At 54.9% G+C, this 27,686-nt stretch overlaps 1 protein-coding gene across 3 annotated transcripts in view; it reads right to left on the bottom strand.

The window, feature by feature from the left end:
* The window catches only part of PLEKHD1 (pleckstrin homology and coiled-coil domain containing D1), a 29,662-nt gene extending 2,282 nt beyond the window's left edge, over positions 1-27,380 (bottom strand). Inside the window, exons 1-13 of one of the 3 annotated variants that reach the window (XM_029239621.1) lie at positions 26,642-27,380; positions 25,968-26,065; positions 14,333-14,426; positions 13,919-14,008; positions 13,612-13,688; positions 12,666-12,757; positions 11,626-11,678; positions 6,429-6,523; positions 3,708-3,801; positions 1,798-1,976; positions 1,137-1,269; positions 618-762; positions 143-292 (exon numbers count right to left, since the gene is read on the bottom strand). In XM_029239621.1, coding sequence (XP_029095454.1) covers positions 143-292; positions 618-762; positions 1,137-1,269; positions 1,798-1,976; positions 3,708-3,801; positions 6,429-6,523; positions 11,626-11,678; positions 12,666-12,757; positions 13,612-13,688; positions 13,919-14,008; positions 14,333-14,426; positions 25,968-26,065; positions 26,642-26,683 — 1,342 coding nt within the window. In that variant the 5' untranslated portion in view covers positions 26,684-27,380. Of the gene's footprint in view, positions 1-142; positions 293-617; positions 763-1,136; positions 1,270-1,797; positions 1,977-3,707; positions 3,802-6,428; positions 6,524-11,625; positions 11,679-12,665; positions 12,758-13,611; positions 13,689-13,918; positions 14,009-14,332; positions 14,427-19,203; positions 19,769-25,967; positions 26,153-26,641 lie in introns of those variants that run through there. The other 2 variants (XM_029239619.1, XM_029239622.1) reach the window with 2 other exon arrangements.
* Positions 27,381-27,686: the final 306 nt, after the last annotated feature.

Genomic DNA, 27,686 nt, shown 5'->3' with positions numbered 1-27,686 from the left:
AGGCTGGGGAAGCCGGGCTCGGGCCACACTCGGGGCTGGGCCAGCCCCTCTCCCTCCCCGCCCTGCCCTCTTCCTGCCTGGTCACCGACAGCCCGGACCGTCCCACCCGCCAGGGCCCGGGGTGGGGGACAGCCACACCCACCGTCATTCCAGGAGGTGCTGGACCGGCGCCGGTGGAAGCGGCAGCTCTTGATGCGGCGAGTGGCCGCCTTGTGGATGTACACGGAGTTCTTCATGATGACCGGCATCTTGGCCTCCAGCTCCGCATTCCGGATGCACTCTTCAAAGAACCCTGCGGCCGCAGTTCCACTGCACCCTCCCCTCCTGCCCGCCCCTCCCCTCCCCAGGATCCTGGTTGGGTGGAGAGGGAAATACGCTGACCCCCATCCCTTTGGAGACCTAAGTCACCTGCCAAAGGGGGCAGAACTTCAGGCTTTTCCCCCACCCCGGATCCAAGAGCCAAAGGCAGCCACGCCCAGGAGATGCCCATCAACACCTATGGGTCACCTAGTGTACACCAGGCCCCGAGTGGCGCTCCGGCCCCAGGCCGGGCTCCGCAGGGCCTGGACGGCTGGGCAGAGCTCGAGGGCTGGGCCGGCGGCGGGGGCAGGGCTTACTCTTCAGGTGGCTCACGTCAGCCCGCATCCTCTCCTCCTTCTGCTTGTTCCGCACCCTGGAGTTGAGCCCTTGTTCCAGGCTCCGCAAGGCCCCCTCTGCCTCCCGCAGACGCCTCTCCAGGTCCACGCGGACCTTCACCTCAGCCTGAGGGGAGAGGCGAGGAGAGGGAAATGGGTCCTGGCGGGGCAGCTACCATCCCTTGGAGGCCTTCCCTGATCACCCGTGGCTCAGCGGGCTTTCTCGCCTCCAGACTGGGATGGAAGTTACCGCATCCTGCTTCTTGTCTTACGCCCTCCACCCGATGGCCGGGACTCAGCCCCTGCACGGGACAGGTGTCTCCAATGACGCCCCACCGCAGGTGAGGCTCAGGGCTTCCCCTCGTGGTGGCTGCACTGCCCGCACCTGGCTGGTCAGGGGCTCATTCAGGAAGTTGCCCGGTGAGGGGAGGGATGTGAGGGAAGTAAGCCTCCAGGTGAGGGGAGGGCCCCGAGCACCACACGCTCCCAGTGGCCCAGCACCTTGAGCTCGCGCTCCGCCTGCTGCTTCTCCGCCGTCAGCTCCTGCAGGGAGTTCTGCAGCGCCTGGGACTGGCTGGAATAGAACTCCCGCTCCTCCTCCAGGGCCCGCGAGCGTTCCTCGTTCTCCTTCATCCTGCCCCGGGGAGAGGTGTTCACTCAGGGCCCACTCACCAACGGGGCTTCCAGTGGGAGGGCGGCCCCTCATAGGGACCTGGCTGGAGAAACCTGAGACCCTGCTTCGTGAGCCCCAGAACTGGCTGGGTCCTGTCTCCCAGGTGGTGATGGGGGTAACGTGGTCAGTGAGGGGAGTCCTGGGTCCACGTCTCGCTAGTTCTGTGAGCTCGGGGAGGTCCTCCAACCCCTCCAAGGCTCAGTTTCCTCATCTGTAAAATGGGGCTGAGAGGACCTGCCCAGCCCGTCACAAAGCTCTGTTAGACAGGCCTAGTGACTGTCTGTATGGGTCACACCGTTGCAAGAGACAATTACCAAGTCTGCTTAGGACAGCGAAGGATTGCTTCCCATTTGCCTGGTGGGGAAACTGAGTCCTAGCCAAAAGGAAGTGAGTGACCCATTTGATCGAGGACAACTAGAACCCAAGAGCCCAGGTGTCCAGTTCACGGAGAGTTTCCTCTATGGACTTAGGGGTTTAGGGCTCCCTCACCGCTTCTCCGCCAGGAGCTTCTCCTCTAAGAGCTGCTGCATCTTCTCCTCTATCTGCCTCAGGTTGCTATGGAGACCCCCACTGGGAGGGGGCTGCTCGCTCTGATTGGCCAGTGTCTGCAGCTGGTTCTCATTCTCCTCCAGCATTTCCAGGGTTTTCTTCTTCTCTATGGAGAGTTCCTGGCATGGAGGGAGGCGAAGAAGAGAAAGAGCCTAAGTCAGGTTCTCCGCCATGGCTGCCCTCACCTGGATTTCAATTCTGGGAAGTGAGGCTCTCCTCGCTCAGTCCTCTGAGGGACACCTGAAATGTCTTCATTCTTCCCTGAGGTAAAAGGCCAGCGAGGATCTCCTTCCTCCCACTGAGGCAAGGCTACTCCTCCATCGAGGAAGTCAGGGAGGAGCCCAGCTCGTGGCAGTGGACGCGGACGGGGCACCTACTACAATGGGGACCAAAGGCTCAAGGGCATCGTGAGCTTCTGGGGCCCTTGTTCCTCCAGGAACAAGTGAGGGAGTGTGCTGGGCTTGTGTGAAGAACACCCAACAGGAACCAGCCCAAGAGCAGACTTAGACATTCTCCCCACTTATCAGACTGGGATCTTGCACTACTAAGAAATTCTGGAGTTGAAACTACCCATGAGAATGACTTCCTGTGGTAAGACAGGGAAAGATAAACAAATAAAGGCACCACAAAGCCTCAGTCAGTCAAGGGGGAATAGAAACCTTGCAATCCGCAAGGCAGTTCATGAATCTGGTAACCATCACGGATCTCCCACGACATGCCAGGCTCACTCGACGTGCTGGGCTTGGAGAGAACTTAAGATGCAATCTAGTGAAGCTCACTGTTTGGAAAACACAACCTCATGTGTCAAGTGCATTAACAGATGTACAAAGTGCCATGGGGACCCAGAGCTCGGAGCAAATCCCTCCTTCGAAGAGTCAGGGAACCTTGACTACAGTGATATTTGAGCTGAGCTTTAGAAGGATGAAAGTGTTCTCTAGGCAGAGAAGAGGTGAGAGCACGTTCTGGGGAGAAGGAGCAGTGTGGGCAAAGGTGTGGAGGATGGAGGTCACGGCTTCCTTGGGGCACTTGTGTTCAGTGGTTTGAACCAGATGTGGGGATGTCATTGTGCCGGGTGTGGAGGGGCAGCAGAGGGAGAGGGGACGGGAAGGTAGCAGAGGCTGGGGCCAGAGTGTGCACCTGGACGCCCTGCTAAAGAGTTGGCACCTTGTCCTTGACACATGCCCCCTCCTTCTCCTCCCTCGCTGTTTCCGTATCAAGTGGAGGTGATCTGGCAGTGGATTTTCCCTCATGCTCAATTTCACCGGGGAACAGCTAAGTGAATGAGCTGCAAGAAGGAAGTGGTGGGTGGCCGTGCAGCCCACCCTAATCGATCCTCCATCGAGTATAAAAATATAAGCACTGGGGCTTCTCTGGTGGCGCAGTGGTTGAGGGTCCACCTGCCGATGCAGGGGACACGGGAAGATCCCACGTGCCGCAGGGCAGCTGGGCCCGTGAGCCATGGCCGCTGAGCCTGCGCGTCTGGAGCCTGTGCTCCGCAACGGGAGAGGCCACAACAGTGAGAGGCCCGCGTACCGCAAAAAAAAAAAAAAAAAGTAAAAAAGAAATATATATATATATATATAAAAGCACTGAAGAAGGTGGATTTCCTAAGGCCACGGTCATAGCCAGGGCAAACTTGAATTTGCCCTTCTGGGATCTGCTTTGAGCCTCAAGTGTCAGCTGGAGTTCCCAGTGGTCCACAGAGAAGAAACCCTTTAGATCAGCTCCCCTTCGTGCCCCGTTTCCCTTGCAGATAACTCTCTGGGGCAACACTGTTGGAAAAAACTGTATCACGTGGCCCAACCAACCCTGGCTCCCTCCAGGCAGCCAGCCCGCCAGTGACCCCTCACCTCCAGCATCCGCTGTAAGGACTCTGTGAGGCACCTCAGCTCCTTTTTCTCTTGCTCCACACCCTTGAGGCATCTTGCAGTCAGTTCTAGCTCCCTGCAGGGACAGAGGGCTGGGTATGGCAGTGCCCACCCCTCCCAGGCCCCTTTGTGGCTTCCGCTTCACAGAAGCCTATACGGCTTCCCTATACAGCTCAGAGGGCTCTTTGGAAGGCCAGCCCCTCTCATGGCTGGGTGCTGCCACCAGCTGTAGGAGCCCAGGGCTGAACGGAGGAGATCCCGGCCAAGTGGGGCTGAAGTCACTTGCTCCAGGTGTACATGAATCTGTCAAAATAAATCCAGGGCCACCCCAAGGGCAAAGAGGAGTACTGGAGAAACAATGGCCTCACCCTGTCTTCCCTGGACACCCTTGCTACAATCTGCTCACTCTGACATGGGACATGGCTGAGGCCCTTCTCTGGGGTGACAAACTCCTTGCTGCTGTCTTAACAAGCCTGGGTCCCCTTGGGCCTTTACACCCGGTTTCCCTTCCTCCTGCTTGTGATGCCTTTTCCTTCTCCCACCCATTTTCCAACTCCTACCACCCTTCAAGGCTCAGCACAATCTAACCTCTGTTGAAACCCACAGGGATCACACATATATCTTAATTCCTATAAAACAGGGGGTCTGTGCTGTGCCCTTGAGCACCCGTTTGTACATTATTGTAAACATTGTTGATGTTTCCTGGGTGTGAGTCTGGTTTTCCCAACCAGATCCTCAAGGGAGAGAGGGCTTATCTTCCATTCCAGGGTCTGGCACAATTCTGGAAGTGAGCAGGTGCTTGGCTATTAGTTGATGAGAGTCTCTGAGCTTCTCCCTCCCCAAAACACATGTCTAATGACTTTCTTTTACAAAGTTGTTTCAAGAACACTCTTTCTGGGCTATCACTGATAATCAGTAGTGATGATGGTGCCGGTGATGATAATGATGGTGATGGTGACAACAACCAGCACCATTAACAGTAACCAGAGCAGTTGTCTCCAAATTCATGGATAGGCTACATAGAATGACCTGCAGGGACTTCCCTCGTGGCGCAGTGGTTAAGAATGCGCCTGTCAATGCAGGGGACACGGGTTTGATCCCCGGTCCGGGAAGACCCCACATGCCGTGGAGCACCTAAGCCCGTGCTCCTCAACGAGAGAAGCCACCGCAATGAGAAGCCCGTGCACCGCAATGAAGAGTAGCCTCCGCTCGCCACAACTAGAGAAAGCCCGCGAGCAGCAATGAATAACCAACGCAGAAAAGAATAAAAAAGAAAAAGTAACGACCTGGAGAACTTTTTAAAGTACAGTAAGTCCCCTACATACGAACCCTCAAGTTGCAAACTTTCAAAGACGTGAACAGGCATTCGCATGTCCAATCACGTAAGTCAGTTTACGTGTCTGGCGTACATTGTCACGTGCGTGCGTCCTCTACAAATGGTTGTGCTTTTGTGCGCTTTACTGTACAGCACTGTATAGAGTACAGAGTACAGTATCTTTATCTCAAGCCCAGGAAAGAGCTACTACCCACACATCACTGGATCGGCTTTTCAAGAGGGTAGATAGAATTGAATCCAGCAAGGAACCAGAACCTGTGCCACCAACGTCAGGTGTGAGTGAAATTGCAGCTTGTCCTCCATCTCCTGTTGCTGACGATCCTTCAGCTCTACCATCTCCCACCTCCTCTCCCTCCTCCAGTCAGTAACTCTTCTTGCCTGTTCACTCGATGCCAGCCCCTGGATGCCAGTTGTACTGGACTACTTTACTTTTCAAGGTACTGTGCTGTAAGATCGAAAAAGTTTTCTTTATCTTCTGTGTTTGTTTTTTATGTATTATTTGTGTGAAAAGTATGATAAACCTATTACAGAACAGTACTATACAGCCGATTGGGTCAGCTGGGTACCTAGGCTAAATCTGTTGGACTTACAAATTGGACTTAGGAACAAGCTATTGGAAAGGAACTCGTTCATGTGTAGGGGACTTAATGTATAGATTTCTGGGTCCTAACTTCAGCAGATTCTAATCCTCTTAGATGATTATAATATGCAACTGGGTTTGCAAACCATACACAGACTAAAGATCCCAAGGGACAGACATCATTAGCCGGAATGTGAAGAGACTGTGCAGGAAAGACAGGGAATGTTGGGGATTTTGGCCAAGGGCACCTCCAGACCAGCCTGACCTGTCTGCCCCGGGTAAGGGAGGTTTGCCCGAGGCAGGAGGGGGTCGTTGCTCATGGGGATTTCTGATTGCACCTGCCCATGCCTCATGCTCCAGGGTGCAGAAGTGGCCCATCAGTGTGGGGTCTGCAGCTTTTTCTGGGCACACTCCAAGGCCCGGAGCATTGGGAGGACAGATCTAAACCAAGTCATCAAGCAGTGAGGATCTCCTGGGGGGAGGCCTCTCCAGCCTAACGGGAAACATGGGTCCTATGTGTCCTAGCCTGGGTGCACCTTGCCCCCGCCCCCTTCCCCCAGGCACCACCACCACCTCTTTTTTTTTTGCGGTACGCGGGCCTCTCACTGCTGTGGCCTCTCCCGTTGCGGAGCACAGGCTCCGGACGCGCAGGCTCAGCGGCCATGGCTCACGGGCCCAGCCGCTCCACGGCATGTGGGATCTTCCCGGACCGGGGCACGAACGCGCGTCCCCTGCATCGGCAGGCGGACTCTCAACCACTGCGCCACCAGGGAAGCCCCACCACCACCTCTTGATCTGCTCCTGTTCCATCTTCAGCTCCTGTACCACCTCCTCAAACTGCTGCTTCTCGGCCTCCAGCACCTGGTTCAGGCGCTCAAGCTCCTAAAGAGAATCAGAGAGGAAGAAAAGCGTCACAGGCAGCAAAGGGCTCCTGAGGCCAGGAAGCCCCGCTCTAGCCCAGGGGACCCTCTGCGGTTCAGCGCCGTCTGCACCAGACCTGGAATTAAGCCCGAGGAGCCCTGGTCCCATTCAGTGACACACAGTCTCAATGAAACCGAGATCTGTGATGAACTGGGCTCACTTAAAACACACTTAGAATATATATACATACGTGTGTGTGTGTGTATAGAAATGAATCACTTTGCTGTACACCTGAAACTAACACAACATTGTAAATCAACCATACTACAATAAAAATTTCAAAAATAAATAAATAAAAAATAAAGCAAAACAAGAACACACTTAGCGTGCTGAGCTAGGGTTTAGAAAGGATCCCAACATTATCTCCTGTGACAGGATGTGATGATAATTCTAGATGTCTGCTCCACTGGGCAACTCCAGTCACTCACACCCTAAGGCGTGTTGGCTGGCCCCGAAGCCCTGGAGGGAAACGTGTGTGTGTGTGTGTGTGTGTGTGTGTGTGTGTGTGTGTGTGTAGATTTCCATTAAAGATCCCTGGAGTGGCATCTGTTAGAAGCGGCAAAGGAAAGCTATTCCCAATCCCAGAGTCAGAGAGTAAAGCCCTTTTCCTCAAGGCATCTGGGAAACAATGAGCACGGGTGGCTGCAGCCTCCCCTGGACTCACCCCCAAGGGAACAGTATAGCCAGAAAGCCCAGGACAAGCTGGCCCGGGGAACCAGACCAGTCCCTTCAGGATTGCCGGCGAGCTCATGTGTTTTCCCAGCAAGCAGGTGCCCCCCAGGGGTTCTGTTTTCCTGGGGTTCAGTGGCAGGTGGTATTGAGGGGTGCACTTCAAGCGAAGGGTGGTTAGAAGCATTTTGTGACAACTGTTTTGTTCTTCCACATTTTACGCTGTGGGAGGATATTATTTCTAGATCCACTTTCTCTCTCATCTTCTAGCTCCAAATTACGCCCTCATTCTTCACCCAGGGGCTTTGTTCTCAAGGAATGGAAACCCCACCAGGGAGTGGGGCTGCCTGTAGGGAGAAGTTGCCCTTGGCTTTGAGGAGAATCAGAGAAGGAATAAAACCCAAAGGAAAGGGAAGAGTCCGACTAGTGACCCTAGAGTCACTGAAACTAATGTTTTCAAAGAACGTTCAATGACATGGAAGACTGCTGAAGGTACAGTGTTAATGAAGGTAAAATGAAAGGTATCATGAAAAAGGCCATAAAACTGAATATCTGATGTGATCCTATTATGTTTAAGATATATATAAGAATATTATATAGGAAAAAAGACCAAGGAAAAACACCAAAAAGTTGACAGTAGGGGCTTCCCTGGTGGTGCAGTGGTTAGGAATCCACCTGTCAATGCAGGGGACACGGGTTCGAGCCCTGGTCCAGGAAGATCCCACATGCTGTGGAGCACCTAAGCCCGTGCGCCACAACTACTGAGCCTGCGCTCTGGAGCCCACGAGCCACAACTACTGAGCCTGCACTCTGGAGCCTGCGAGCCACAACTACTGAAGCCCGTGGGCCTAGAGCCCGTGCTCCGCAACAAGAGAAGCCACCACAGTGAGAAGCCCGCGCACCGCAATGAAGAGCAGCCCCCGCTCAACGCAACTAGAGAAAGCCCATGCGCAGCAACGAAGACCCAACACAGCCAAAACTAAATAAATAAAATAAGTTAAAAAAAAAAAGTTAACAGTAATTACTGATCAGTTGTGGGGTTAAGGATAAAATATGTTTTCTTCTTCATGTTTTCCAAATTTTCTACAAAGAGCACGATTTCTACCATTAGGGGTTAAAGTTCTATATTAAAGAGGAAAAAGAAAGAAAATCTCCCTCCTGGTTGCTCCCTTCCTTTCCACCTTCCATTTCATCTGGGTGATTCTTAAATGAAGCTGATGTCCAGGTAGAGCCTAAGAATGCTGATGGGAGTGGAACACACAACCTATAAAGCTGAAGCAGCCAGAACTTTCTGTTCACGCGGCCCAAGGCGGCATGAGTGTTTGCGGCACCGCTGCCATGACTGGGGTGAGCTAAGACCCCCTGCAGCTGAAGACTTTCTCCACCACATCATGCTTGTGCTTCTGACTTTTTTTTTTTTGCTTCTGACTCTTGCACCTGACTTAAGTTGCCAAAGTATGAGGTTGGAAAGAAGGCACTAGACGGCAAATTCCAGCTCCACGGAAGGAAGAGCTTCCAGATAGTGGAGCAATAGTGCAAAGGATACCTCCGGAGGTAGTGAGCTGCCCATGCCAGAATCAGGATCAGTATCCATCAGGGAGGTCGGCAGAGAGCCTCACCTTGAAAGGGGCCATCCTTTCCAGCTCCAAGAGTCTGAGTTCTGACTGGGAGCACCCCGCATGGCAGGAACCCTGCCTGACTCGGCCCTGGGCATTTCTGATTTCCCATGTGCCGGCCCACATGCAAGGCTGAGCTCTCACAGTTCAACCAGAAAAGGGAAGGTAGGCAGGCTGCCCTCCTCCAGGGGATAAGAGTGATGATAAGGGAGCCAGGGACAACTGAGGGACCTGCACCCAAGGAACGGCATTGTCTTCTGACCCCAGGGCAGAAGAGCCCAGGATGGCTCCCTTTGAACTCTCAGCTCGTACCCCAAGAGTTCCCCGCCCTTTCTGCCAAGTGGAGGATGTCAGAGCTGCACCGTCACACAGCGTGTATCTGCACAGGCCTTACCGGCCCACAAAGCACTCCCTGGCTTCTATTTCACTGAGCCCCTCAGCAACCTGGGAGCCAGCCAGGCACAGCCATCACTCTTACTGGAGCATCACAGAGCCGAATTTGTCCAAGGTCACACAGTCAGTGATAGACTGGTACCAGACCCTGAGTCTCCTTTTAAACCAGACTCCCTCTTGGAGACCAGAGAATCTTCAGCTTCTCACTGGGCCATTGTACCAAATGCCTTTCTAAGTGGCCCAAGCAAGGTACTCCCAGACCATCTCTGTGACCTGGAGTGGAAATGGGAAAGGTGAAGGAGGCAGGTGGATCCATAATATAGATGAACAAGTTAAGGAAGGAAAACCCTTGACAGAATGACTCCGTGAGTTCTATTCCCAATCTAGAGCACACAGCTGACACTGGAATGAGAACCTGAGCGCGTCCTCTCCCTCCTGCCAGCCCAGAGCAGCCTTCACCAAGGTGGACCCAAGCTGGACCCAAGTGAGTCTTGTTCACATTTTGTACCCAAAACCCAGGACGTTCACAGCTGGCAGGTCTCCTTCCTTCAGCGTGCTATGGCTTTAAGCAATGTCTGTGAGCAGTGGGTCTCTGCTGGCCTCATTTCCTGGCTAAAGACCTAGATAGAGTGTCTAAATTTTCCTCGGGCTGACTGCTGTCCCAGATTTAGTCTCTCTGATGGATAAGTCTGTCTCTCTCTGCCAGCGGCTGTGTCTGTCACTCCATCCCATCCCCTGGCTTCCTAAATCACCTGCTTTTAAGTTGCTGACAATCCACCAGAAGTCTCACTTTTCAAAATGTACAGAACTGTATAAAGAAAATGCCAAAATGCTAATGTGGGAAGAGCCCAGATGACAGCCCGGACCCAGAGGCCCACACACTGCTGGGGGGGAGAAGGCTCAATGCCATCATGATGCCAATCCTCAGATCCATGCAATCCTAATACAAATCTTCAATAGATTTTCTTTTCTGTTTGTTTGGGTTTGGGTTTTTTGTTCGTCTGTTTGTTTTGTAATTGACAAAATGATACTGAAGTCCAGCTGGAAGAAAAAGTGGGCAAGAATATCTGATAAATTTTTAGAAGAAGAAAAATGAGGGTGGATTGTCCTACTGGATTAAAATCAAGATGTAATGTAAAATTATAAGAATCAAAAATATTCATTCATCGAGTCATTCCACAACATTTATCATGCACCCATCCTGGGCCAGGTGCTCTGCCAGGCCCCGGGAGTGTTTGGGGTGCTACAGGGCCATGATGCTTCTTGACTGTCCGGCCCGTTTCCGAGCCCAGTGACGGGTGGTTGGAAAGGGTGAGGAGTTTGCAAAAGTCAAGTCAGAGAGGCAGGCACTGAGCCCAGGCTGATGGGCCCAGCCCTGGACTTGCCTGGGAGAGACAAGGAACAGGCACCAGGCAAAGAGAAGCGGACCAAATCAGGCCCTCCCTCTGCAGGCACCTCAGGGTATGCCACTCTGGGGCTTGGGGCCCAGGCAGTTCAAGTGCAGGATGGGCTAATTAATGATCGTAACACTAACAAATGTAGATATTCATTAAGCACGTACTATGTGCTAAGCACTTTCTATGTAACACCTCACTGAATCCTCAAAACATCCCTGATAAGATGGGTTCTATTATTATCCCCATTTTTCACATGAGACTATTAATGTTCAGAGAGGTTAGGTAACTTGCCCAAGGTCACACAGCCAGAAGCAGTGAAGGTCCAATCCAGACACAGGCAGCCTGACTCCAAGTCAGCACCGCTAACCACTACCCTACCCTGCCCTTCAGGGGTGGTCATGATTTCTCACAACAGGCAAGGCCCAGTGCTGCATGGAGATCCCAAACGGCGTGGACTTCAGCAGCCCCCGTCTTCAAATGAGGCAAGGGTCTCCTTCACACCACAGCCTGCCTCCAGCCAATGCTTGGCTTCCTTAGAACTTGTATGTTGACATTTAGAGGATGAAGGAACCTCTGATATCATCCAACCCAATCACCTTTATGGTGCCAGAAGCCCCGCTATGGATGAGAAAGGCCACCGCAGCCTCCTGTGAATATCACCAGTGACAAGCAGCTCATTACCTCCTGACACAGCTTATAAAATTTTTGAATGGCTCTTTCTCTAGAAAGTGATCACCCACCCTTTTTATTTTCCTCCCCCGCGACTGGCAAGGAGAAATACACTTCTTGCCAAGAAGCAACAGCAAGTCCCAAGCACTGTCATCTCATTGGCCTCCCTGCTCTGCCCGTCTGATTTCCCAGTGAGTTGTCTGGGTGCCCATCTCCCCTACACCACTCCCTAATGCCAGGAACACAAGTCAGTACACTGTGGCTGTGAAAGGGCCCACAGAGCGGGAGGCGGCGGGGAGCAGCCTCGATGCGCCCCTACCTCTCTCTGTTCCCTCTGAAGGCAGAGTTCTTCAGTCTCTTCCATCAGTTTGTCTGCCAAAGCAAGTACACACGCTGTCACGAAAAGCTCACTCCAGATCCAGTCCTGAGGGGTCAGTGCCTGCGATCACCTCCGTCACCCCCAGCTCCTCCCAAGGAAGAGGTCGGCACTGCCCTGCCCAGGCCAGAGGGGGTGGGGCAGCTCCCGGGGACGGACGCTCCATGCTGGCCTGAGCTGCTACACTCCCGTCCCAGCACTGTCCCTGCTTCATGCATTCATAAGACAATGACAGCTCATCTTTGGAAGCTCAGGTGGGTCTCTGCACCCCCGGGTTAACCTCTGTGCTGGTGTCTGGCTAGTGAGGCAGGGCAGGTCCTGGGGGCAGAGGGTGTCTGGAGCAGGCAGAGGGGAACCAGTGCTGGGGCCCCACTTGTCTAAGCCGGGGAGAGGGTCCCAGGCAAAGGACCGACCTCCCAGGCTCACCTGCTTCTTTCTCAAACAGAGCATGCCTACCAGCCAGTCAGGAACACAGGGGCCTAGAACCTTAAAGTGGGCTGGGGGTCATAACTGGGACCAAGTCCAGACCTTTGGGGCCCTGGGCAGGATAACGTCAATTCCATTAGTGGGACCCTTACCGCATGCCTGACACAAGAGCTTCCAGGCGTTTTCTTATTTAACCTGATCCTCATACCACCTCTAAAAGCTAGGAACAAAAATGTCTCCATTTTAAGGACGAGGAAACTGAAACTTAGGCTGAGCTGCGTAAAGATACACACAGCTGATGAATAAATGACAAAGCTGGGTCCAGAGGCCAGGCTCCTAACCACCAGGCTCTCCTGCCTCCTGTCACGCTGGCCCAGAGGACATGTATCACGCCATACAGCCCTCCAGGCTCCGAGCCAGTCTCTGGCTCCTCATAGCCTGCTAAGCCCCACCCAAGACACGCTCTCTCAGTGCTGCATCAAGCCCTGGGCTGCAGCCCCCGGCCCTGAAATGCTACCGTCAGGCAGCCTCAGTTTCCAGCCCATCCCTCAGCCAACCTAAATACTCCTGCTTCTCCTTGGCCAGCTGCAGCCCCTGGGCCTCTAGGCTTTTGATCATGGCTTCTCCCAGCTGGGCATTCTTCCAAGTCCTGGGGAGGGAGGGCAGATGGGACAGGAGAGAAGAGGAAGAAACACAAAATCGTTAAAACAGAAGGGTGGAGGAGGAAGAGAATGTGCATGGTGTGTACTCGCCATTCTTTCTCCTCCAGAATCCCAGCTCGCATTCACCTCGGCACCCGCGGCTCTGGGCACGCCACCAGCATCGATCAGTTACAGTCCCCGGAGGCTGGCCCAGGCTGCAAAGTGGGCCACCGTGGGCTGGGCCAACAGAACTTTGGGAGCAGGGAAGAGATTGCTTCCTGGACTGCTTGCTACACCATTGAATGTCCACCACCTGGCACAAGGCCTGGCACGGGGCAGGCACTCAGCATTATTTGTGGAACTAAAAGCACGACCCAGCATGAATAGGCAGGGGCTGGGACAGGGGTTTGTGTGCAAATGGATAGCGCTGGGCTGGAGGTTTCTGTGATCTGGACTCTGATGTACAAAGCACCAGCTCTGGTCTGAGCTAGGGTTAATTATGGGCCTGGGGAGATGAGACAGGTGTCAGGAGGCAGCCAAATCCTCCTAGCGATGCTGGGTTTGGTCCTGAGAGTTGGAGACAAACGGTGCCCACGTCTGCCACCTGTGACGCTAGACAAGCAAACTCACTTTGCTCAAAGCTCACTTAGGAGACCCCCCAAAGATGCTCGAAACCTGGTCTGTCTCCTCTTCCCACAATAACCAGCTCCCACAGCCCTGTCCTCCCCACCCTGCCCTCTCCTAGAATGCTCAGTGCCCACCGGGATCCCAGCAGAGAGGCAGGGAGATCCGGGTCGGCACAGCCCACACCCTTTTCCCTTCTGGACCCTCAGGCTGACCCCTCCTGCCCGTGTGCACTTACACCTTCCCAGACTCCTGCAGCATCTCCAGCCACTGGGTCTGCTCGAACTCCGACTCGGCAGCCAGCAAGATGTTCCCCTGCCAGGAAGAGGAGCCATGGTTGTGCCTGAGAGGAGGCCAGCTTGAGGACCATGGAGGCCACAGCCAGGCCTCTGCAGGCCCTGTTCTGCTCTCCCTCCCGACATCCGCAAGTCACTGACACTCTTCCCAGGCCAGCCCACTGGAGGGGTTGCCCCTAGGGAGCCTGGGGTCCCAGAGAAGCTGCTCTGCCCCTGCTGAGCCCAGGCCAAGGGGAGAGCCTTACTCACGTGGAAATCCTGGTGGGAGATTTTCATGGCGTAGGGCATGCTGGGCTCTTCCTTAGCCTCCACCAGGCAGCCCCCCAGAGGGATGACACCCTGAGAAAGAATCAGAAGAGGCGCCCACCCCCCCACCCCCGCCCAGCCCAGGTCACTCAAGTCCTCTGGGAGCCCTCAGCCATAGCCAGGTGTTGCCCAGGGCCCGAGAGGAAGCCAGACCCGAACTTTCCCAGAGGGGGCACTGGAGGGCGGGGACCCAGGTCAGGAGGGGGCCAGGGTGGCTTGTGCCCCCAGAAGGACTTGTTTTCCAGGCTCCCTGACCAGAGCAGGACAACAGATGGTACCCTACCCTCAGAGGATACCAGCCCCCGTTGTCCCCACTGGGACCTCCCCCGCTGTGGCCCTGGGGAGAGGCCCCCTCACCTTAGGATGTATATTGAAGTATTTGTTGGTTTCAAAGCTCTTTTTTTCACTCTCAGAGTAGTAAAGAAGAAAGCTCTCTTTGATGATGAAAAACCTATAGCAGGCAGTGGGGAAGGAGGGGCAACCAGGAGAGAGAAGGGGTGAGGTTTCTTGGGACGACAAGAGTGACCTTGAGGGGCCCACGCTGACATGGGGAGCCCCTGGGGACACCAGCTCAGACTCATCCTCACCAACTCATGTGCCACATCCGGGCAAAGGCCTCAGCTGGTCAGTCACCCACCAGCAGGCAGCCCAACCCTTGCACCAGTGGAAGTGAACACAAGAGGCCTTCAGTGGCTTCCACAACCGGCTCCTCCAGCCCCCTGAGCCGCCACACAGGGGGTATCTGTGGTCCTTCCCCTCAGGTACCTTCAGCCTCGTGAGCCATCATCTTGGTCCCTTAGGGTCTACCCCAGGAGAGGCAGAAGGAGGGCAAGAAGACACAGGATCCCGAGGTGGGTCTTTTGACACGTGGTCCTGAAGACTGGCAGCCAAATGGGGTGTGGGTACCAGGCTGGTGAGGCCAGGCCTGCCGCCTACACGTGACACCCGCATTGCCTCTGGGCTCAGCTGCTCCACAGCCTCCTTCTGGGATGTGGGTCTAACTTAGGATCTCTGGGCCCTTGGTGCTTTCTGACTGATGCCCACAGCTGGAGCATGGCCTAGGGACTCTCACAGACCTCGTGCTTGGAGCTGACTAGGATAAGACACCAGGTGCCCTCCAGGGGAAGATCCAATTGGAACTGAGAGCCCCGAGGCTCTGGGACACTCAGAGTGGCTGGCTCCTTCCTCCCAGGGCCCCTGCTAATGTCCCTGTTGGAGCCATGGGACTTGGGGGAGCCAGAAACAGCGCTCACATGGGCTCATGACAGCCAACAGCATGACTCTCCCCGGCTCTGTGTTCAGTGACACCGTACTGGTAGCTGATATCAGTCATACTGTGAGTATTTACACCATGAAAATCATCAAATGTTACAAAGCAGTGCTGCACCCCACCCCCCTCCCAAGAGAGCCAGTTATTAAATATTTATCAGCACATCACTGGTTGGACACACCCTCTTGGGAGGGGCTTGAAAAGTTGCTGGCGAATCTCTGAAGGTGCCACCAGCCCTGGGACCCTTCCTGAGGCTGCGGCTACAGCGGGAGGGTCGCTGGCATGGCTGACAGCTACCGTCTCACCTCCCCTAGGAAAGGAGCTCAGCTCTGTCCTCTGCTGTGTGCCTCACCCCAACCACGTTCTTTATTTGCACCAACCCTCTCTGCCCAGCCAGATACTGAGGGGAGCTGTGGACCTCAGAGGTGACATACTGCTAATGCCAACTCTTCCCCCAGTGGAGGAAGAACACACGAATACCACCCTCTGCGGAACTGCAGGCACCTCCTGGGCCCCCCAGCACCTGACCCCTGCCCACCTTCTTGGCCTTCCCACCACTTCTGCCCTTCAGCCTCTCTGCTCGAGGCGAACACCGAGCTCACTGCCGACTGCCTTACTCTGTTTTGCATGATCCTGCGAAGGAAATTGTGCAGCTCTCCCAGGAGTGCCCACTGGTTGAACCTGCCTCACCCTTGGTGACCAGCCCAGCCCACACTGCCGTCGGAGTTCCTCCCGCACTTGCTGACTGGCCATGAGCTTGGCACTTAGCTCCATAGCCACACCCCGCGTGCTCATCTTGTCTGGAGGGGACACTGGGCTCCTAGAGGGCGGGCCATGGTCCCTCAGTCCTGTGGGATGAGAGAGATGTCCCCAGAGAGTTGCAAGGGAAATTCACAGAGTAGTTAAGGACACAGACCTGCCACTTCTCAGCTGCGGGGCCTTGGGCAAGTAAGCTCACCTCTCTGAGCGTCAGTGTATTCACCTGTAGGATGAGGGTGATAATACCGACCTCGTCTGGTTACTGCGAGGATCAAGTGAGATTGTGCTCATCACTCTGCCGATTCACAGAAGACCCGTTTAATTCATTTAATACTCGCTATTACCCTATGAGGCAGGTGTCTGCGTGTCTATGGGCAGAAATGAAGCAGAAAGGTGACACAACCCGCTGAAAGTCAGACTATTAGTTGTTAGAGGCTGGTTTTTCCTCTGAGAGGGACGGCCACTGAGGGTTCTGAGAGGGGTGACATGATCTGACTCACACTGCAAAAGGTTCAGCCTGGCTGCTGGGCTGAGAACAGATTGTTGGCGGGGAGTGTCCGGGAGGCGGGGAGGCACAGGGATCCATTAGTGGCCACAAAAGGGGCAAGAAAGGATCCGGTGCATAAAGGCCCATAAAGTCCTCTGCACTTGTCTGCCACGCAGGATGTGTCCCCAGATGTCACGGCCCTCCTCCCCTTGCCCTCTGAAGGAGGGCACAGAGAGGCAGGGGAAGACGGATGTCCAGGGTAGCCTTTGTTCCACGCCAGCCAGACTTCAGCAGGCCTCAGGGCCCCCATGGCTGCAGGGGCTGTGAAGGGCCCATGCGCCATGCATGCCAAGACTGGCTCTGTTGCAGCTACTGTCGGTTTGGTTTGGGTAGGGGTGAGGGTCACAGGGAGGGGAGCCGGCACGGACCTGGAGGAGGAGAGCGACTCCCTGGCTGGCAAGGAAGAGGGTGGCCCAAGAAAGGGCATATTTGGCAAGCAAACTTCGAGGACCCAAAGGGCTGGCTTTGCTTATAACTCCGCCTCGGTGCCTGCCCACTGCTCCAGCTGATGACTCAGGCTTCACCTCAGCAGGTGGGGGCCCAGGGCCTGAGTGCCCCTGCACAGGCCACTTCCTCTTCCTGCCCCTTTCTCCGAAGTCCCCTTACTCCCAGGCCTCTCATTCTGACTGCAAGCCAGGGGCCGCCTCCTTCTGGGCCCTGCAGAGTTGGGCTGGCTGAGTAAGGGCCGGAGATAGTCACTGATTACTTAGCTGTTCTCATGTACTGGCTTCCATGCAGAACGTACGTTATCAGTATTTGATCCATGTAACAATCCTGGAAGGTAGGGCTTTTTGTTCCCATTTTACAGATGAGGAAACTGAGGCTTAGAGGTGAAGTAACACATGCAAGGTCACACAGCCAGGGCAGAGGTGGAGCTGGGACTGCAACCCAAAGACAACAGCCCCTGCTTCTACACCCACACCACACTGTCTTGGGAGCTACTCTGGTCTTCGTGCCAGCACCTGGGCAGGAAACAGATGGGCCAAAGGCAGTAGGTGTTAAGGCTGGGGTAGCCAAGGGTCAGAGCTCTGCTACTTACCAGCAGTGTGACCAGGGCAAGTCCCCTGATCTCTCTGGGTCTCAGGTCCCCCAGAGTAACTTGAGGATAATAATAGTACGTACATCTCTTAGGGTTGTCAGGATAATGAAGTGAGTTTGTTCACATAAAGACTTCGAACATTGTGAGACACCTGGTAAATATTCCGTAAGTGTTTACTTTTATTACTACTATTTTATTTATTATTATTAGGTTCAATGTCTGCCACAGCCTCCCCTGACCTCCTTTCCCATTTGTGCTCACAAAAGCTCCTCCTGGCGGGAGCTCTTGGCTCCAGCCCAGCTGGCCAGCTCGCTATCCTCCAAACACACAGCACTTTCCTGCATTTGCCCCTCCCTCCTGTCCAAGGCCCACCCTTCTATCCAGGCCAACTTCAGTCCTGGGCGGAGCTTTGCCTCCAGCCCTAGCCCTCAGGGCCTCCCTGTCCAGCCCACTGTGCTGTGGTGAAGCCCAGAGAGTGTGCGTGAGTCTGTGTCCGGGGGGTCAGTGTCTACCCTGGCTGCCTCTTCTCTCTGGTTTTAAAGAATTTAAGTGTTTTCACCTCTAGATTAAGGAGCATTTATGAGGTACCAAGATACTCATTTTTCTAAGTGTTTTATTGACATTATCTCATTTAAATCTCTCATAGCAATTCTAAGAGACGGGGGTGTTTGTTTTTCCATTTCACTGGTGAGGAAACTGAGGCACAGAAAGATTCAGCAACTAGCAAAGGGCAAACTGGGAACTCAGCTCTGTCTGCCTGTTACTGAACCAGGTTCGTTTGCCTGACACGCAGCAAGCCAAATGCTGAGAGGCCGAGGTTTGCAGCAGAGACAGGGGCATATGTGGAGTGGCCGGTAGCTCCTGTTATGTGTATATTAATACCACATTGGAAGTTAAAACCTACTGAGAGAACATTAGACAACTTGGCTCCAACAAGGGTCATCACGAGAGCCTGGATTGATCTCTTGGGAAATATCTTCTTATGGATCCCATCAGGAATAAGGTCGATAATTGAGGGATTACTTAAACCGTCACTTTTGGTGTGCTTGCTACAACCTATACTCCTTCTTGCTCAAACTCTGTACTTGCTCTCTGCCACGCACGCTTAAGCCCCAAGTTCTAATCCATATGATGACCAATCAACATAAAGACCCAGACTACCACCCCACCCCCCCCCCCCCCCCCCCCGCCAAAAAAAAAAAAAAGACCCAGACCCAAAGCCTTGGTCCCATATTTGCAATCAAAGGCAAAACAATTCCATTCCTCAAATCCTCTGTAGGCCTTCCCCCCTTAACAGCAGAAAGTAGGCCTCTTCCCTCAAGACTGAGGAATTGGATCAAAAGATAGGGGAGGACTGAAACTGTGCCCCACAGGGTTAAAAACCCATAACAGAAACAGGTGACTCACAGAAACTCTTGAGCTTGTCTTACAGAACTGCAGATAAGGGAACCGGCTTCTTTAAAACCCCTCTGCTTGTAACACAACGAAACCTGCTGAAACCGGAGGGACCCAACCCGGCGGATCCCAGTCTGCACAGAATAGACTTGCTTGCCCCATAGGTGACCTTTTGACGTCACAGCCCCAAATTCCCCCACGGTTCATACCAAACTCACCTGGAATTTGCGCATGGGTCCCATGAAGAAGTCTGTAACTCAGATACACCTGCGCAGAACGCCTCTTTCCTCACCTCCTTCCCTCCAATCACCTCTCCCCAAGCCTCAGACCACCCGGTTGTTTATACCATAAATACCCCAAGCTCCTCGCCTTCGGGGAGACGAATTTGAGATTTATTCTCCCGTCTCCTCACTTGGCTGCCTTGTGAATAAACCTTTCCTCTGCTGTAAACCTGGGTGGCTCAGTGCTTGGCTTGCTGTGCGTCGGGCAAACAAACCTGGTTGCGTAACATGCTGACAGAGCTCAGGTTCTCAAGTGCTGTGCTCTCTGATGCCTGCCCTTCATCGCTGCACTTGTCTCTCCTCATGGCTTCAGACCTGGCATTGTTGTTTGCCTTCTTACAGCTTCTCTCTGCAAAGTGACTGTAAGCTCCTGGCCGGCTCAGGTCAGACAGCGTGAATGAATCACCTGGTACAGCCTGGGCCCTGGGGCTTGATGATTTCCTGCCCTCAGGGAGCAAATGCAGGAGCGAGAGTTGTATAAATCAATAATTTGAGAACTACTCAATGCTTATCAAGCTCCTCGTTTGTGCCAGGCACTGTTTTAGTAACATCAGAATGTTTGTTAACTACTCATTCCTCACGTGAGCTAGATGAGGTAAGTGGAGAACAGAGAGGTTAAGTAACGTGCCCCAGCTTACACAGCTGGTAAGTGGGGAGCTGGGATCATTACAAAGCACCAGGGTACCCTGTGACATTGTAAGTTTGTATGAGACACTGGAAGAGTACAGACCAGTGAGCAACAAATGGTTTGGGTGGCCAGCCAAGGGAGTGGCAAGTGAGAGGAGGTGACAACTGAGCAGGGTTTGGAAGAATGAATAGGAGTATCTAGGAAACTGAGAGGAAGAGGAAAGGAGAGATGCATTCCACACAGAAGGAACAGCAGATGCAACGAATAGTGTGTTCGAGGTTATCGGAATATGTCTGGCATTACTGGCAGGTAGGTGCCAAAGGGGTGGGCAGTGGTGTGGGGGGAGGGAGAGTAGGGGGTGAGTCAAGGTCAAAGAGACAAGTGGGGACCGGACCAGGGTGGGGCGTGTGGTCCTTGTGAGAAGGTGGGGCTGCTTCTTGCAGATGAAGGCAGCTGCCAGTGGGTTTCAAACAGGGCACTTGTGAGGTCAAATTGCAGTCGTAGACATGGTGACAGTGGCTTTGAGGGCTCCACACCCCGGCAAAGGCGCAAATTAGAGTTAGTTATTGGTTATTGCTGGTAAGAATCAGCAGGGCTTGTTGAATAGACAAGAGTGGGGAGAGCACAGTCTGGGATGACGTGAGGGCCAGGAACTTGCTTAGGTGACAAGGTGGACACAGGTGCAATCCAAGCTGAACTAGGGAACCTTCCTAAGCTATGCCTCCACCTTTACTCCCCTCCTCAGTGCTCTGAAGGTTGACAAGGGCTCAGGCAGAGCTTGAGAGCTAACATAGGCCTCACAGTCGATCCAGCTGGAAGTGAGGGAAAAAATGGTACTTAGACCCACAGGTACCTTCTAGGCTGGGTGGGTCCTGGCAAAGAAAGGCCCATCTACTCTGCCCGAGCTCCTTAATGTTTGGAGATGCAAAAGCCAACTGTGGGCGTACGGGCTGGAAAGGGCTTTGCATCACAGAGTGAGAGAAACTTGGAGTTGGGGGAAATCCTGGAGGGCGGTGGGGAGGAGGGGTGATGGGAGAATGCAGAGGAGAGAGGATGCAGGGAAGTTGCACGAGCCCCAGTCCTACAGGGTCAAGAGATAGCAGTGAACAATCCCAGCTCTGATGCTAGTGAGATGCGGTGCCTGGAAAGCTCGAGAAACTAGGGAGCTGACCCTCAACTAGGTGCTTGCACCTCTGGGATTTAAATGCCTCCTCCACCCTGCTCTTTGCCAAACCTTCCCCTCAGCACAGTCTACTAGACCCCCAAAGACCTTGTGTGGAGGCTGGTGAATCTGTGTGGCGGGGGTGGGGTGGGCGCGAAGACGGAGGAACGAGCCGGGGTCCATATCTGCTAGTGCAACAAGGAGCGACTACCCTGGGCAGCCAGTTCATCCAAAAACAAGGAAACAAGAGTTTAGAGCCCCTCGGGGATTAGCAGAAACCCTGCGCAGGCTTCACACTTCCTCAAGTCTTCCTGTGGGATGAGACCTTGGGCCAGACGTCTCGCTCTCAAGAGGGCAGCCGGAGCCCAGCGGACGTGCAAGCTGCCCATGGGTTACGTTTCACGGGAAGGCGGGATACGCAGCCTGGCTGCCCCTCCTTCCCTGGGCACAAACGTCCAGCACAGAACCAGCACACAGGCTCCCCCATCCCTGAGCCCCTCAGGCACTGAGAACGGGGGTGTGGGGTTTGAAGCCAGGTAAACCCTAGAGCCAGGGAAGGACAGCTTATCAGAAGTGTCCCTTTCAGAAGTGACAGAAGGAAGGTAGAAATGACACAGCCCTCAGTGCGTGTCCCTTTTCATTCTTTCCGGGTGGCCTTGTATGCTCAGGGGATGCTCATCCTGGCCTCTGCCACTTGCCTGGCTCTAGGTCTGAGATGACAGGACAGGAGGAATCCTGCCTGTGACGTATTGATACATGGGTGATGACAAGTTAGGGTTTATGAAGAGATCATCAAGTCCAAGGGGCTCCAAAAAATGTGAGGATTCTTCAAATAACACAGTCAAGATGCGCTTACTAGGTCAAGCAGATAACCGTGCAGAGGCACTGGGTGAAATGGGAGGGGCCTTGGAGCCCCGCCTTCTCTCCCCACCCCCCTGTGGTGGAGTCGAGGCACTTGTAGAATCACCATGGAACAGAGTTTAAAAGCCACAATTTGATCCATTTCCATTCTGTGGATGTGACACAGCCATGCCTCAGCCTGAGTCATGCGGCTGGTCACCGGCAGAGCTGGGACTGGAACTCAGAGGTCCTGCCTCTAAGCATGGGTTCACCTGCCACCAACGGCCACAGCTGCTCTCAAAAGAAACGGCTTTATATTTCCAAGTCTTGGACATAAGGAAGTTGAATTGCCTGAAAGGGTTCTGGCCCCCATTTTCAAACAGCCTCCACTGCCAGCTCCCTGGGAGGGCGGGGAGAGGAAGAAGTGTGTCTTGTCTGCACAACCAACTCCTTTAACTTCGGTGCAGGCGAATCAGCACAGGACCACAGTGAAGCCTGAAATAATGGGTGTTAATTTCACCTTACAGCTGTGCTGCGATCCGGAGAGCGCACCCATCTCCTTAAGCTAAGGACTCCGTGTAACCTCGATGCCACCACCTCAGAAGGGGCAGGGTGCGATGGACACAGGGATCTGGGGACATCCCTCCGCTGCCACCTAGCCACTGCCTACCACCAAATGCTGTCCTTCTAAAAGAAGTTTGGAGAACACAAGCTGATTAGAAAAAGAGGGGCCTGCGGGCACCCTCCAGCTGGGACAGAACAAGCAGAAATGCTGCAGCTGTGCTGGGGGGACACCTCCCAGTCAGCTGTGAGAAACGCTACATAAGCCAGAAAGTGAGACCAAATCCCAGTGTCACTAGCGTGAGGCAGAGCCTAGTGCATGGAGGTGATATGCTAGCTCTTCCCCTCAGCCCTTTGGGACAGCTCAGTACCGCAGTGTCACCTTTAGGAAGCGGTGCTCAGAGCCAAAGATGAAACTCCCGGACCCAAATCTCTGTGTGAAGAAAGTCTCCCCAAGTCTTTTTGGTATGATGACCACTAACTGCGCAGATCACCTTTCCACACCTGCGCAGGTTGTGGCCTGAGATTTGGGAAATCAGGCCACTGTCTCCACGGTTTCCCTGGCACTTCGTGGACACCGTGAGTCTCAGCTCCCTGAGGCAGGACCCACCGGTGTTCCCCAAGAGTGAGCTGCTGCTGGGCTAGGCTCAGGGCCCACTAGTCACCTTACACCTGGGGGGCTGGGGGAGGAGGGACGGGAGTGTGGACGCTCCTGCTGCAGGAAGGAATGGGCTGGGCCCGCCTCATCAGGGGCTCCAGCCTTGGGAGGTGTTGGGAGGGATTTGGGAGAGGGACTGGAATGCCGGGGAAAGTATGAAGCCCTGAGAGAGAGCTGGCCTGTCTGCTGGACCAGCCCTACCACGGGGCTGACACCAGCCAAGGCAGAGATGCTCTACTCCCTCCTCCTTGTCTCTAAGCACCCGCATCTCCACTGCTCACAGGTTAGGGGGAGGACAGAGTCATCCACCTTGTCCTCTAGACACCTCTTCCAGATCCTCTTATCTCTGCTAAGGAATGTTTTTGATTCCTTTCTCTTTTTGTTGTTCATGGAAAAAAAGCTGACCCTTCAGCTCAAAGGCACCTTCCCACCCCAGGAAGAGCAGGACTGCTGGGGCACCAGGAGCTGGAGGCACAGCCCTGAAACACACCCTGAGCGGAAGAGGTTTTACAGAACCCAGCTGGCCACAGACGCCGCCATCCTGCCCGTTCGTTATTTATGTGGCTTGGGAGCCTTTCCAGGGGCCCTCCTCTTGGCTGTCCCCCTCCCAGGGCATCGATCGCCCTAATGGCAAGGCTCTGCAGTGGCGGGCCTGAGCTGCCCCTTCCCAGGCCTTCCTGCGGCTGCTAATTAGCTGGAGTCCACAGACTGCACTTCACAAATGGGGAACTGGGACCCAGGGGCCCCTGCTGGGCATTGAAAGGGAGCTAAGCTTAGCATCATGCCTCCCCCATCCCAGACCCTCTCTGGCTGGCTGTTGCTGATCCAAGGCTAAATCGTGTGTGTGTGTGTGTGTGTGTGTATGTGTGTGTGTGTGTGTGTCTGGTGTGTTCCCAGAACTGTGAACATGGACAGAGGCCTAGAGTGGGCAGGGGGAGTCTTTTCACAGTGGCAACTCCAGAATTCCCACAAAGGAAGGGAACAGAAGTGACAGTCTCCTTTGAAGGGGGCTGGAGGGCTTGACTTTGCAGGGCATGTACGCTGCTCTGACTTGGATTGGACGGTTTCTGAGCGGCTGTAGGGGTTACTGGTGGAGATCCTTGGGGTGGGGGCACTACAGCTCTCCAAGGCCCCCTTGGCTCCATCACTGTGCTTTTAGCTGGAGCTTTTGTCCCCAACACCTCCCAGCCCTGGAATCAACTGTAGCTGCAGGGGCCAGGTCCCCACACCTGAGGGTTGCAGACCCCTAGCATTTACTAGGGATGCAATCAGGTGAAAATACCTGGAAAGAGACATCTTGGATGTCCAGAGGTAATACCAAGGACAGCAGCCAGACCCAGTGGAGGAGTGTGGGCTGCCTGGAGCAGCTGAGGTAGAAGTGATGATGGGGCACTCTGCTAATGGTTCTTAAAGTTATAAGCAGCCTTCCCACCACCACTCGGACGCCCTGGTAGAGACAAGCTTGCTCCTGGCGCTCGGGAACTGCAGCTCAGACAGCACAGCCCTGGAAACCCCTCACAAGATGCTCTCCACACTGCCCCAGGCCTCCATTCAGGGGATCAGAGATAAGCTGAACTTTGGAGGAACTCAAGGAGCCTACATCCCATTAAACCCTAGAATGAAATCCAGCAGAACTAACAAAAGTATGCGAAACCAGGCATGTAAAATGTGAAACACCATCTACAGCTCCGTTTGTTCTGTGGTCTTGCAGACATATTAAATTATTCATCAAAACAGAACATCAGAACCAACCACTACCATGTCTCCATGAACTGTGTTCCTGGGAACATATGAAGCCCCCCCCTGCTCAGGGGCAGACTCATAGTGTGGGTTGGGAAGGGGCATCTAGACACAATCCTAGTTTCCTGGGCAGGATCATGCCTCCAGGGAGGGGCCAATCAGGGTCTGAGTTCACTAGGCCATTCCATAGAAAACCTCAGAACTGAGATGGGCTTGTCCAGACGGTGTCCCATTGCTCCTGAAACCAGCATTGGGAGCTTCCTGCAAATTCAGGGCTGTGAACTCCCCCTTCCTCCAATACCTTCCAGGCTCATTTATGAGTGGAAAGTAGCTACTGATGTCTGGGGAGTGTGGCCTCTGAGCTGGGACCAGGGAGCTGATGCTGAAAGACCCAGGCTGCTCTGACCTTGCCAACCACTCCTTCCAAGGGATCCATCCTTCTAACAGGACCAGTCCATCCTTTCCCCCACTTTCCTCAGTCTCTGCCCCATCTCCCTTGAAATATATGCATTTCAAGGGACAGTTGGAGGGGCTCCTAGCATCACTCCTCCAGGGGTGGGCACAGAGCCTTCTAGGCCCTTCTCCTGGCCGGTGCCTTTCAGAAGCTCTCTCAGTGTATGTACCAGTTGGGGGTAGGCGGAAGTGGGGGGTGGGATGTAGGACACCCATGTCCCACCTTAAGTGCACTTCTAGAAGCCTGGAGCAGGGGAGCTGTGAAGATGATGGAACCACAGTGGGGCCCCCAGGAGGCTATCTTTGGCTGGAGACAGGGCTTCTTCCTCCGCAGCAGAGTATGGCCCAATCTGACCCAGCTGGGCTCCTACCACGGCCACGATCTCTTCAGCCCACACCCACTCTCCCCAACCCGACTTAAATCCATTCCGCAGAGAACTCCGCGGTCCCACCCCAGCTCGACCAGCCTCGGGCAGAGATAACCCAGCCCAGGCTAGGATCCACATCTTCCAGGAGGAGCCAGTGTAGAGTGAAATGGGGCGAGGCCAAGGTCACAAAGGCAGGCAGAGGTAGGACGGTAATGAAGGGTTTGGTAGGGGGTCCTTCGGCCCTGGCTCCCTCCCCCGGCGGTCCTCACCGGGCGCGGCAGGGGCACTCACCGTCGGGACCACTTGGCCGACGGCCTCCCGAAGGGCCGCTTCCACAGCACACCATAGAGCTGCACTTTGGTGCTGATGTCCAGCGCGTCCGAGTCAGCCTGCTCCAAAGACGGCGAGGGCGACACCGAGTTGGATTTGGACGTGAACATCCTGCTTCAGCGGGGCTGCCCCAGCCGGGCCCACCCGCTCCCCGGGGCCGGCACGGATGCGGGGCTCCGGGCGAGGGCGGGCGCGGCGGGAGGCTGCGGGCTGTCGGCGTCGGCAGGCGCCTCCGGGCGCCGTCGGGGCGCGTCGCAGCCGGCGGAGACGCGAGGCGGCTCCGACCGAGAGCTGCTGCGTTAAAGCGCGCGGAGCCCGGAGCGCCGCGGCAACTGGCGAGGGGCACGCAGCCCGCGGCTAGGGCTCGGGGCTGCGCCGGGCCAGGCGGGAGCTCGGCGGGGAGGGAGGCTCAGCCTCCAGCCAGAAGCATCGCCCACCCACCTCCCTGAGACAGCCCCAATTCTGGTGGCCCCGATTGGCTGGGCGGGGCAGGTGAGCTGGCTGGAGGCCGGCCGCGAGCGCCAATCAGTGCGGGCGCCGGCGGTAGGGCCCGGCTCCGTGCGTCCGGAAGGTCCCGGCGGGTCGCGCGGCCCCGAGACTAGGCCCCAGCACTTCCCCACCCCCACCCCGCGTACCCATTTCTCCCCCGGGTTTCCGCTTGGTTGCAGCGCCCGCATCGAAACCGGGAACACGTCTGCTTTGTGACGGGCGTGGAGTCACTGCTGCAGATCCCTACTCGCTCTGGGTGGGGGAGAGCAGATGATCGGGCTTGGAATCCCACTTCAGTCCTTACGTGACTCCGTGAAGCTGCGGTGAGCCTCAGTTTTCTCTCCTGTAGAGCGGAGACGCCTGTACCTTCTCAGGCAGGGCGGGGACCAGGTAAGACTTCAGCCAGTGCCCGAGCGCCCGCCCCGAGAGGAGGCTCCCTCGGGGCTGTCAGCCCCTCCCCGCCTGCTCTGCTGGGTCTCACTTTGTACCACCGCTGCCGCGCCCGGATCGGATTTCTTTTCCCAGAACTTGGCTGCCTGCGTCGGCATTTGGCACTCAGTGCCAATCCCGAACGGTCAGAGCAGCTACTGTCAGTGATTTATCTGCACGCCTGGCCCGTGCTCCCTGGGGCCTGGCGCTCCATCCACTTCCGCTCCTCTCGGCGCCTCGAGATGACCGTCTCACTTTCCGGCGGGTGCAGACGTCTGTCCTGCCTCTGGGGACCACCCGCGGAGAGGCTCTGTTAGCATCGCTGCGTGCAGGCACCGCTCCAAAGGCTGGGAAGTGAGTCTGCTCGGAGAGGCAGCCGGCTGGACCACGCGGCAGTCATCCTACTCTTGGCCGCGGAGTTGCAGGCCATCTTTGGACAGTCAGGATTCTTCCGCGCACTTGGGAAAACCACTTACCCCCTCAGGGGCTCTGATGCCTCAGCTGTAAGATAAAGACGTCAGATTGGAGCAGAAGTTTGCAAATAGGTAGCCTGAGTGCCAAATCACTTTATAGATAGACGTTATTAATTTGCCCAAGCAAAAGTAAAAACTTGAGGTATAATTAAAATATGACAAAACGCACAGATCTCAGGTATTTATTTGATGAAGTTAATTTGATGAATGTATACACCAAGCCACCAGCACCCAAAGCAAGATGCAGAACATTTCCATCGCCCCAGGAAGTTCCCTTACGCTCCTACTG

Source organism: Monodon monoceros, unplaced genomic scaffold (genome assembly GCF_005190385.1).
Source record: "Monodon monoceros isolate NGI ecotype Baffin Bay Population unplaced genomic scaffold, NGI_Narwhal_1 Super_Scaffold_21, whole genome shotgun sequence".
Taxonomy (NCBI): Eukaryota; Metazoa; Chordata; class Mammalia; order Artiodactyla; family Monodontidae; genus Monodon; species Monodon monoceros.
This window is presented reverse-complemented; position numbering and strand designations above follow the sequence as displayed.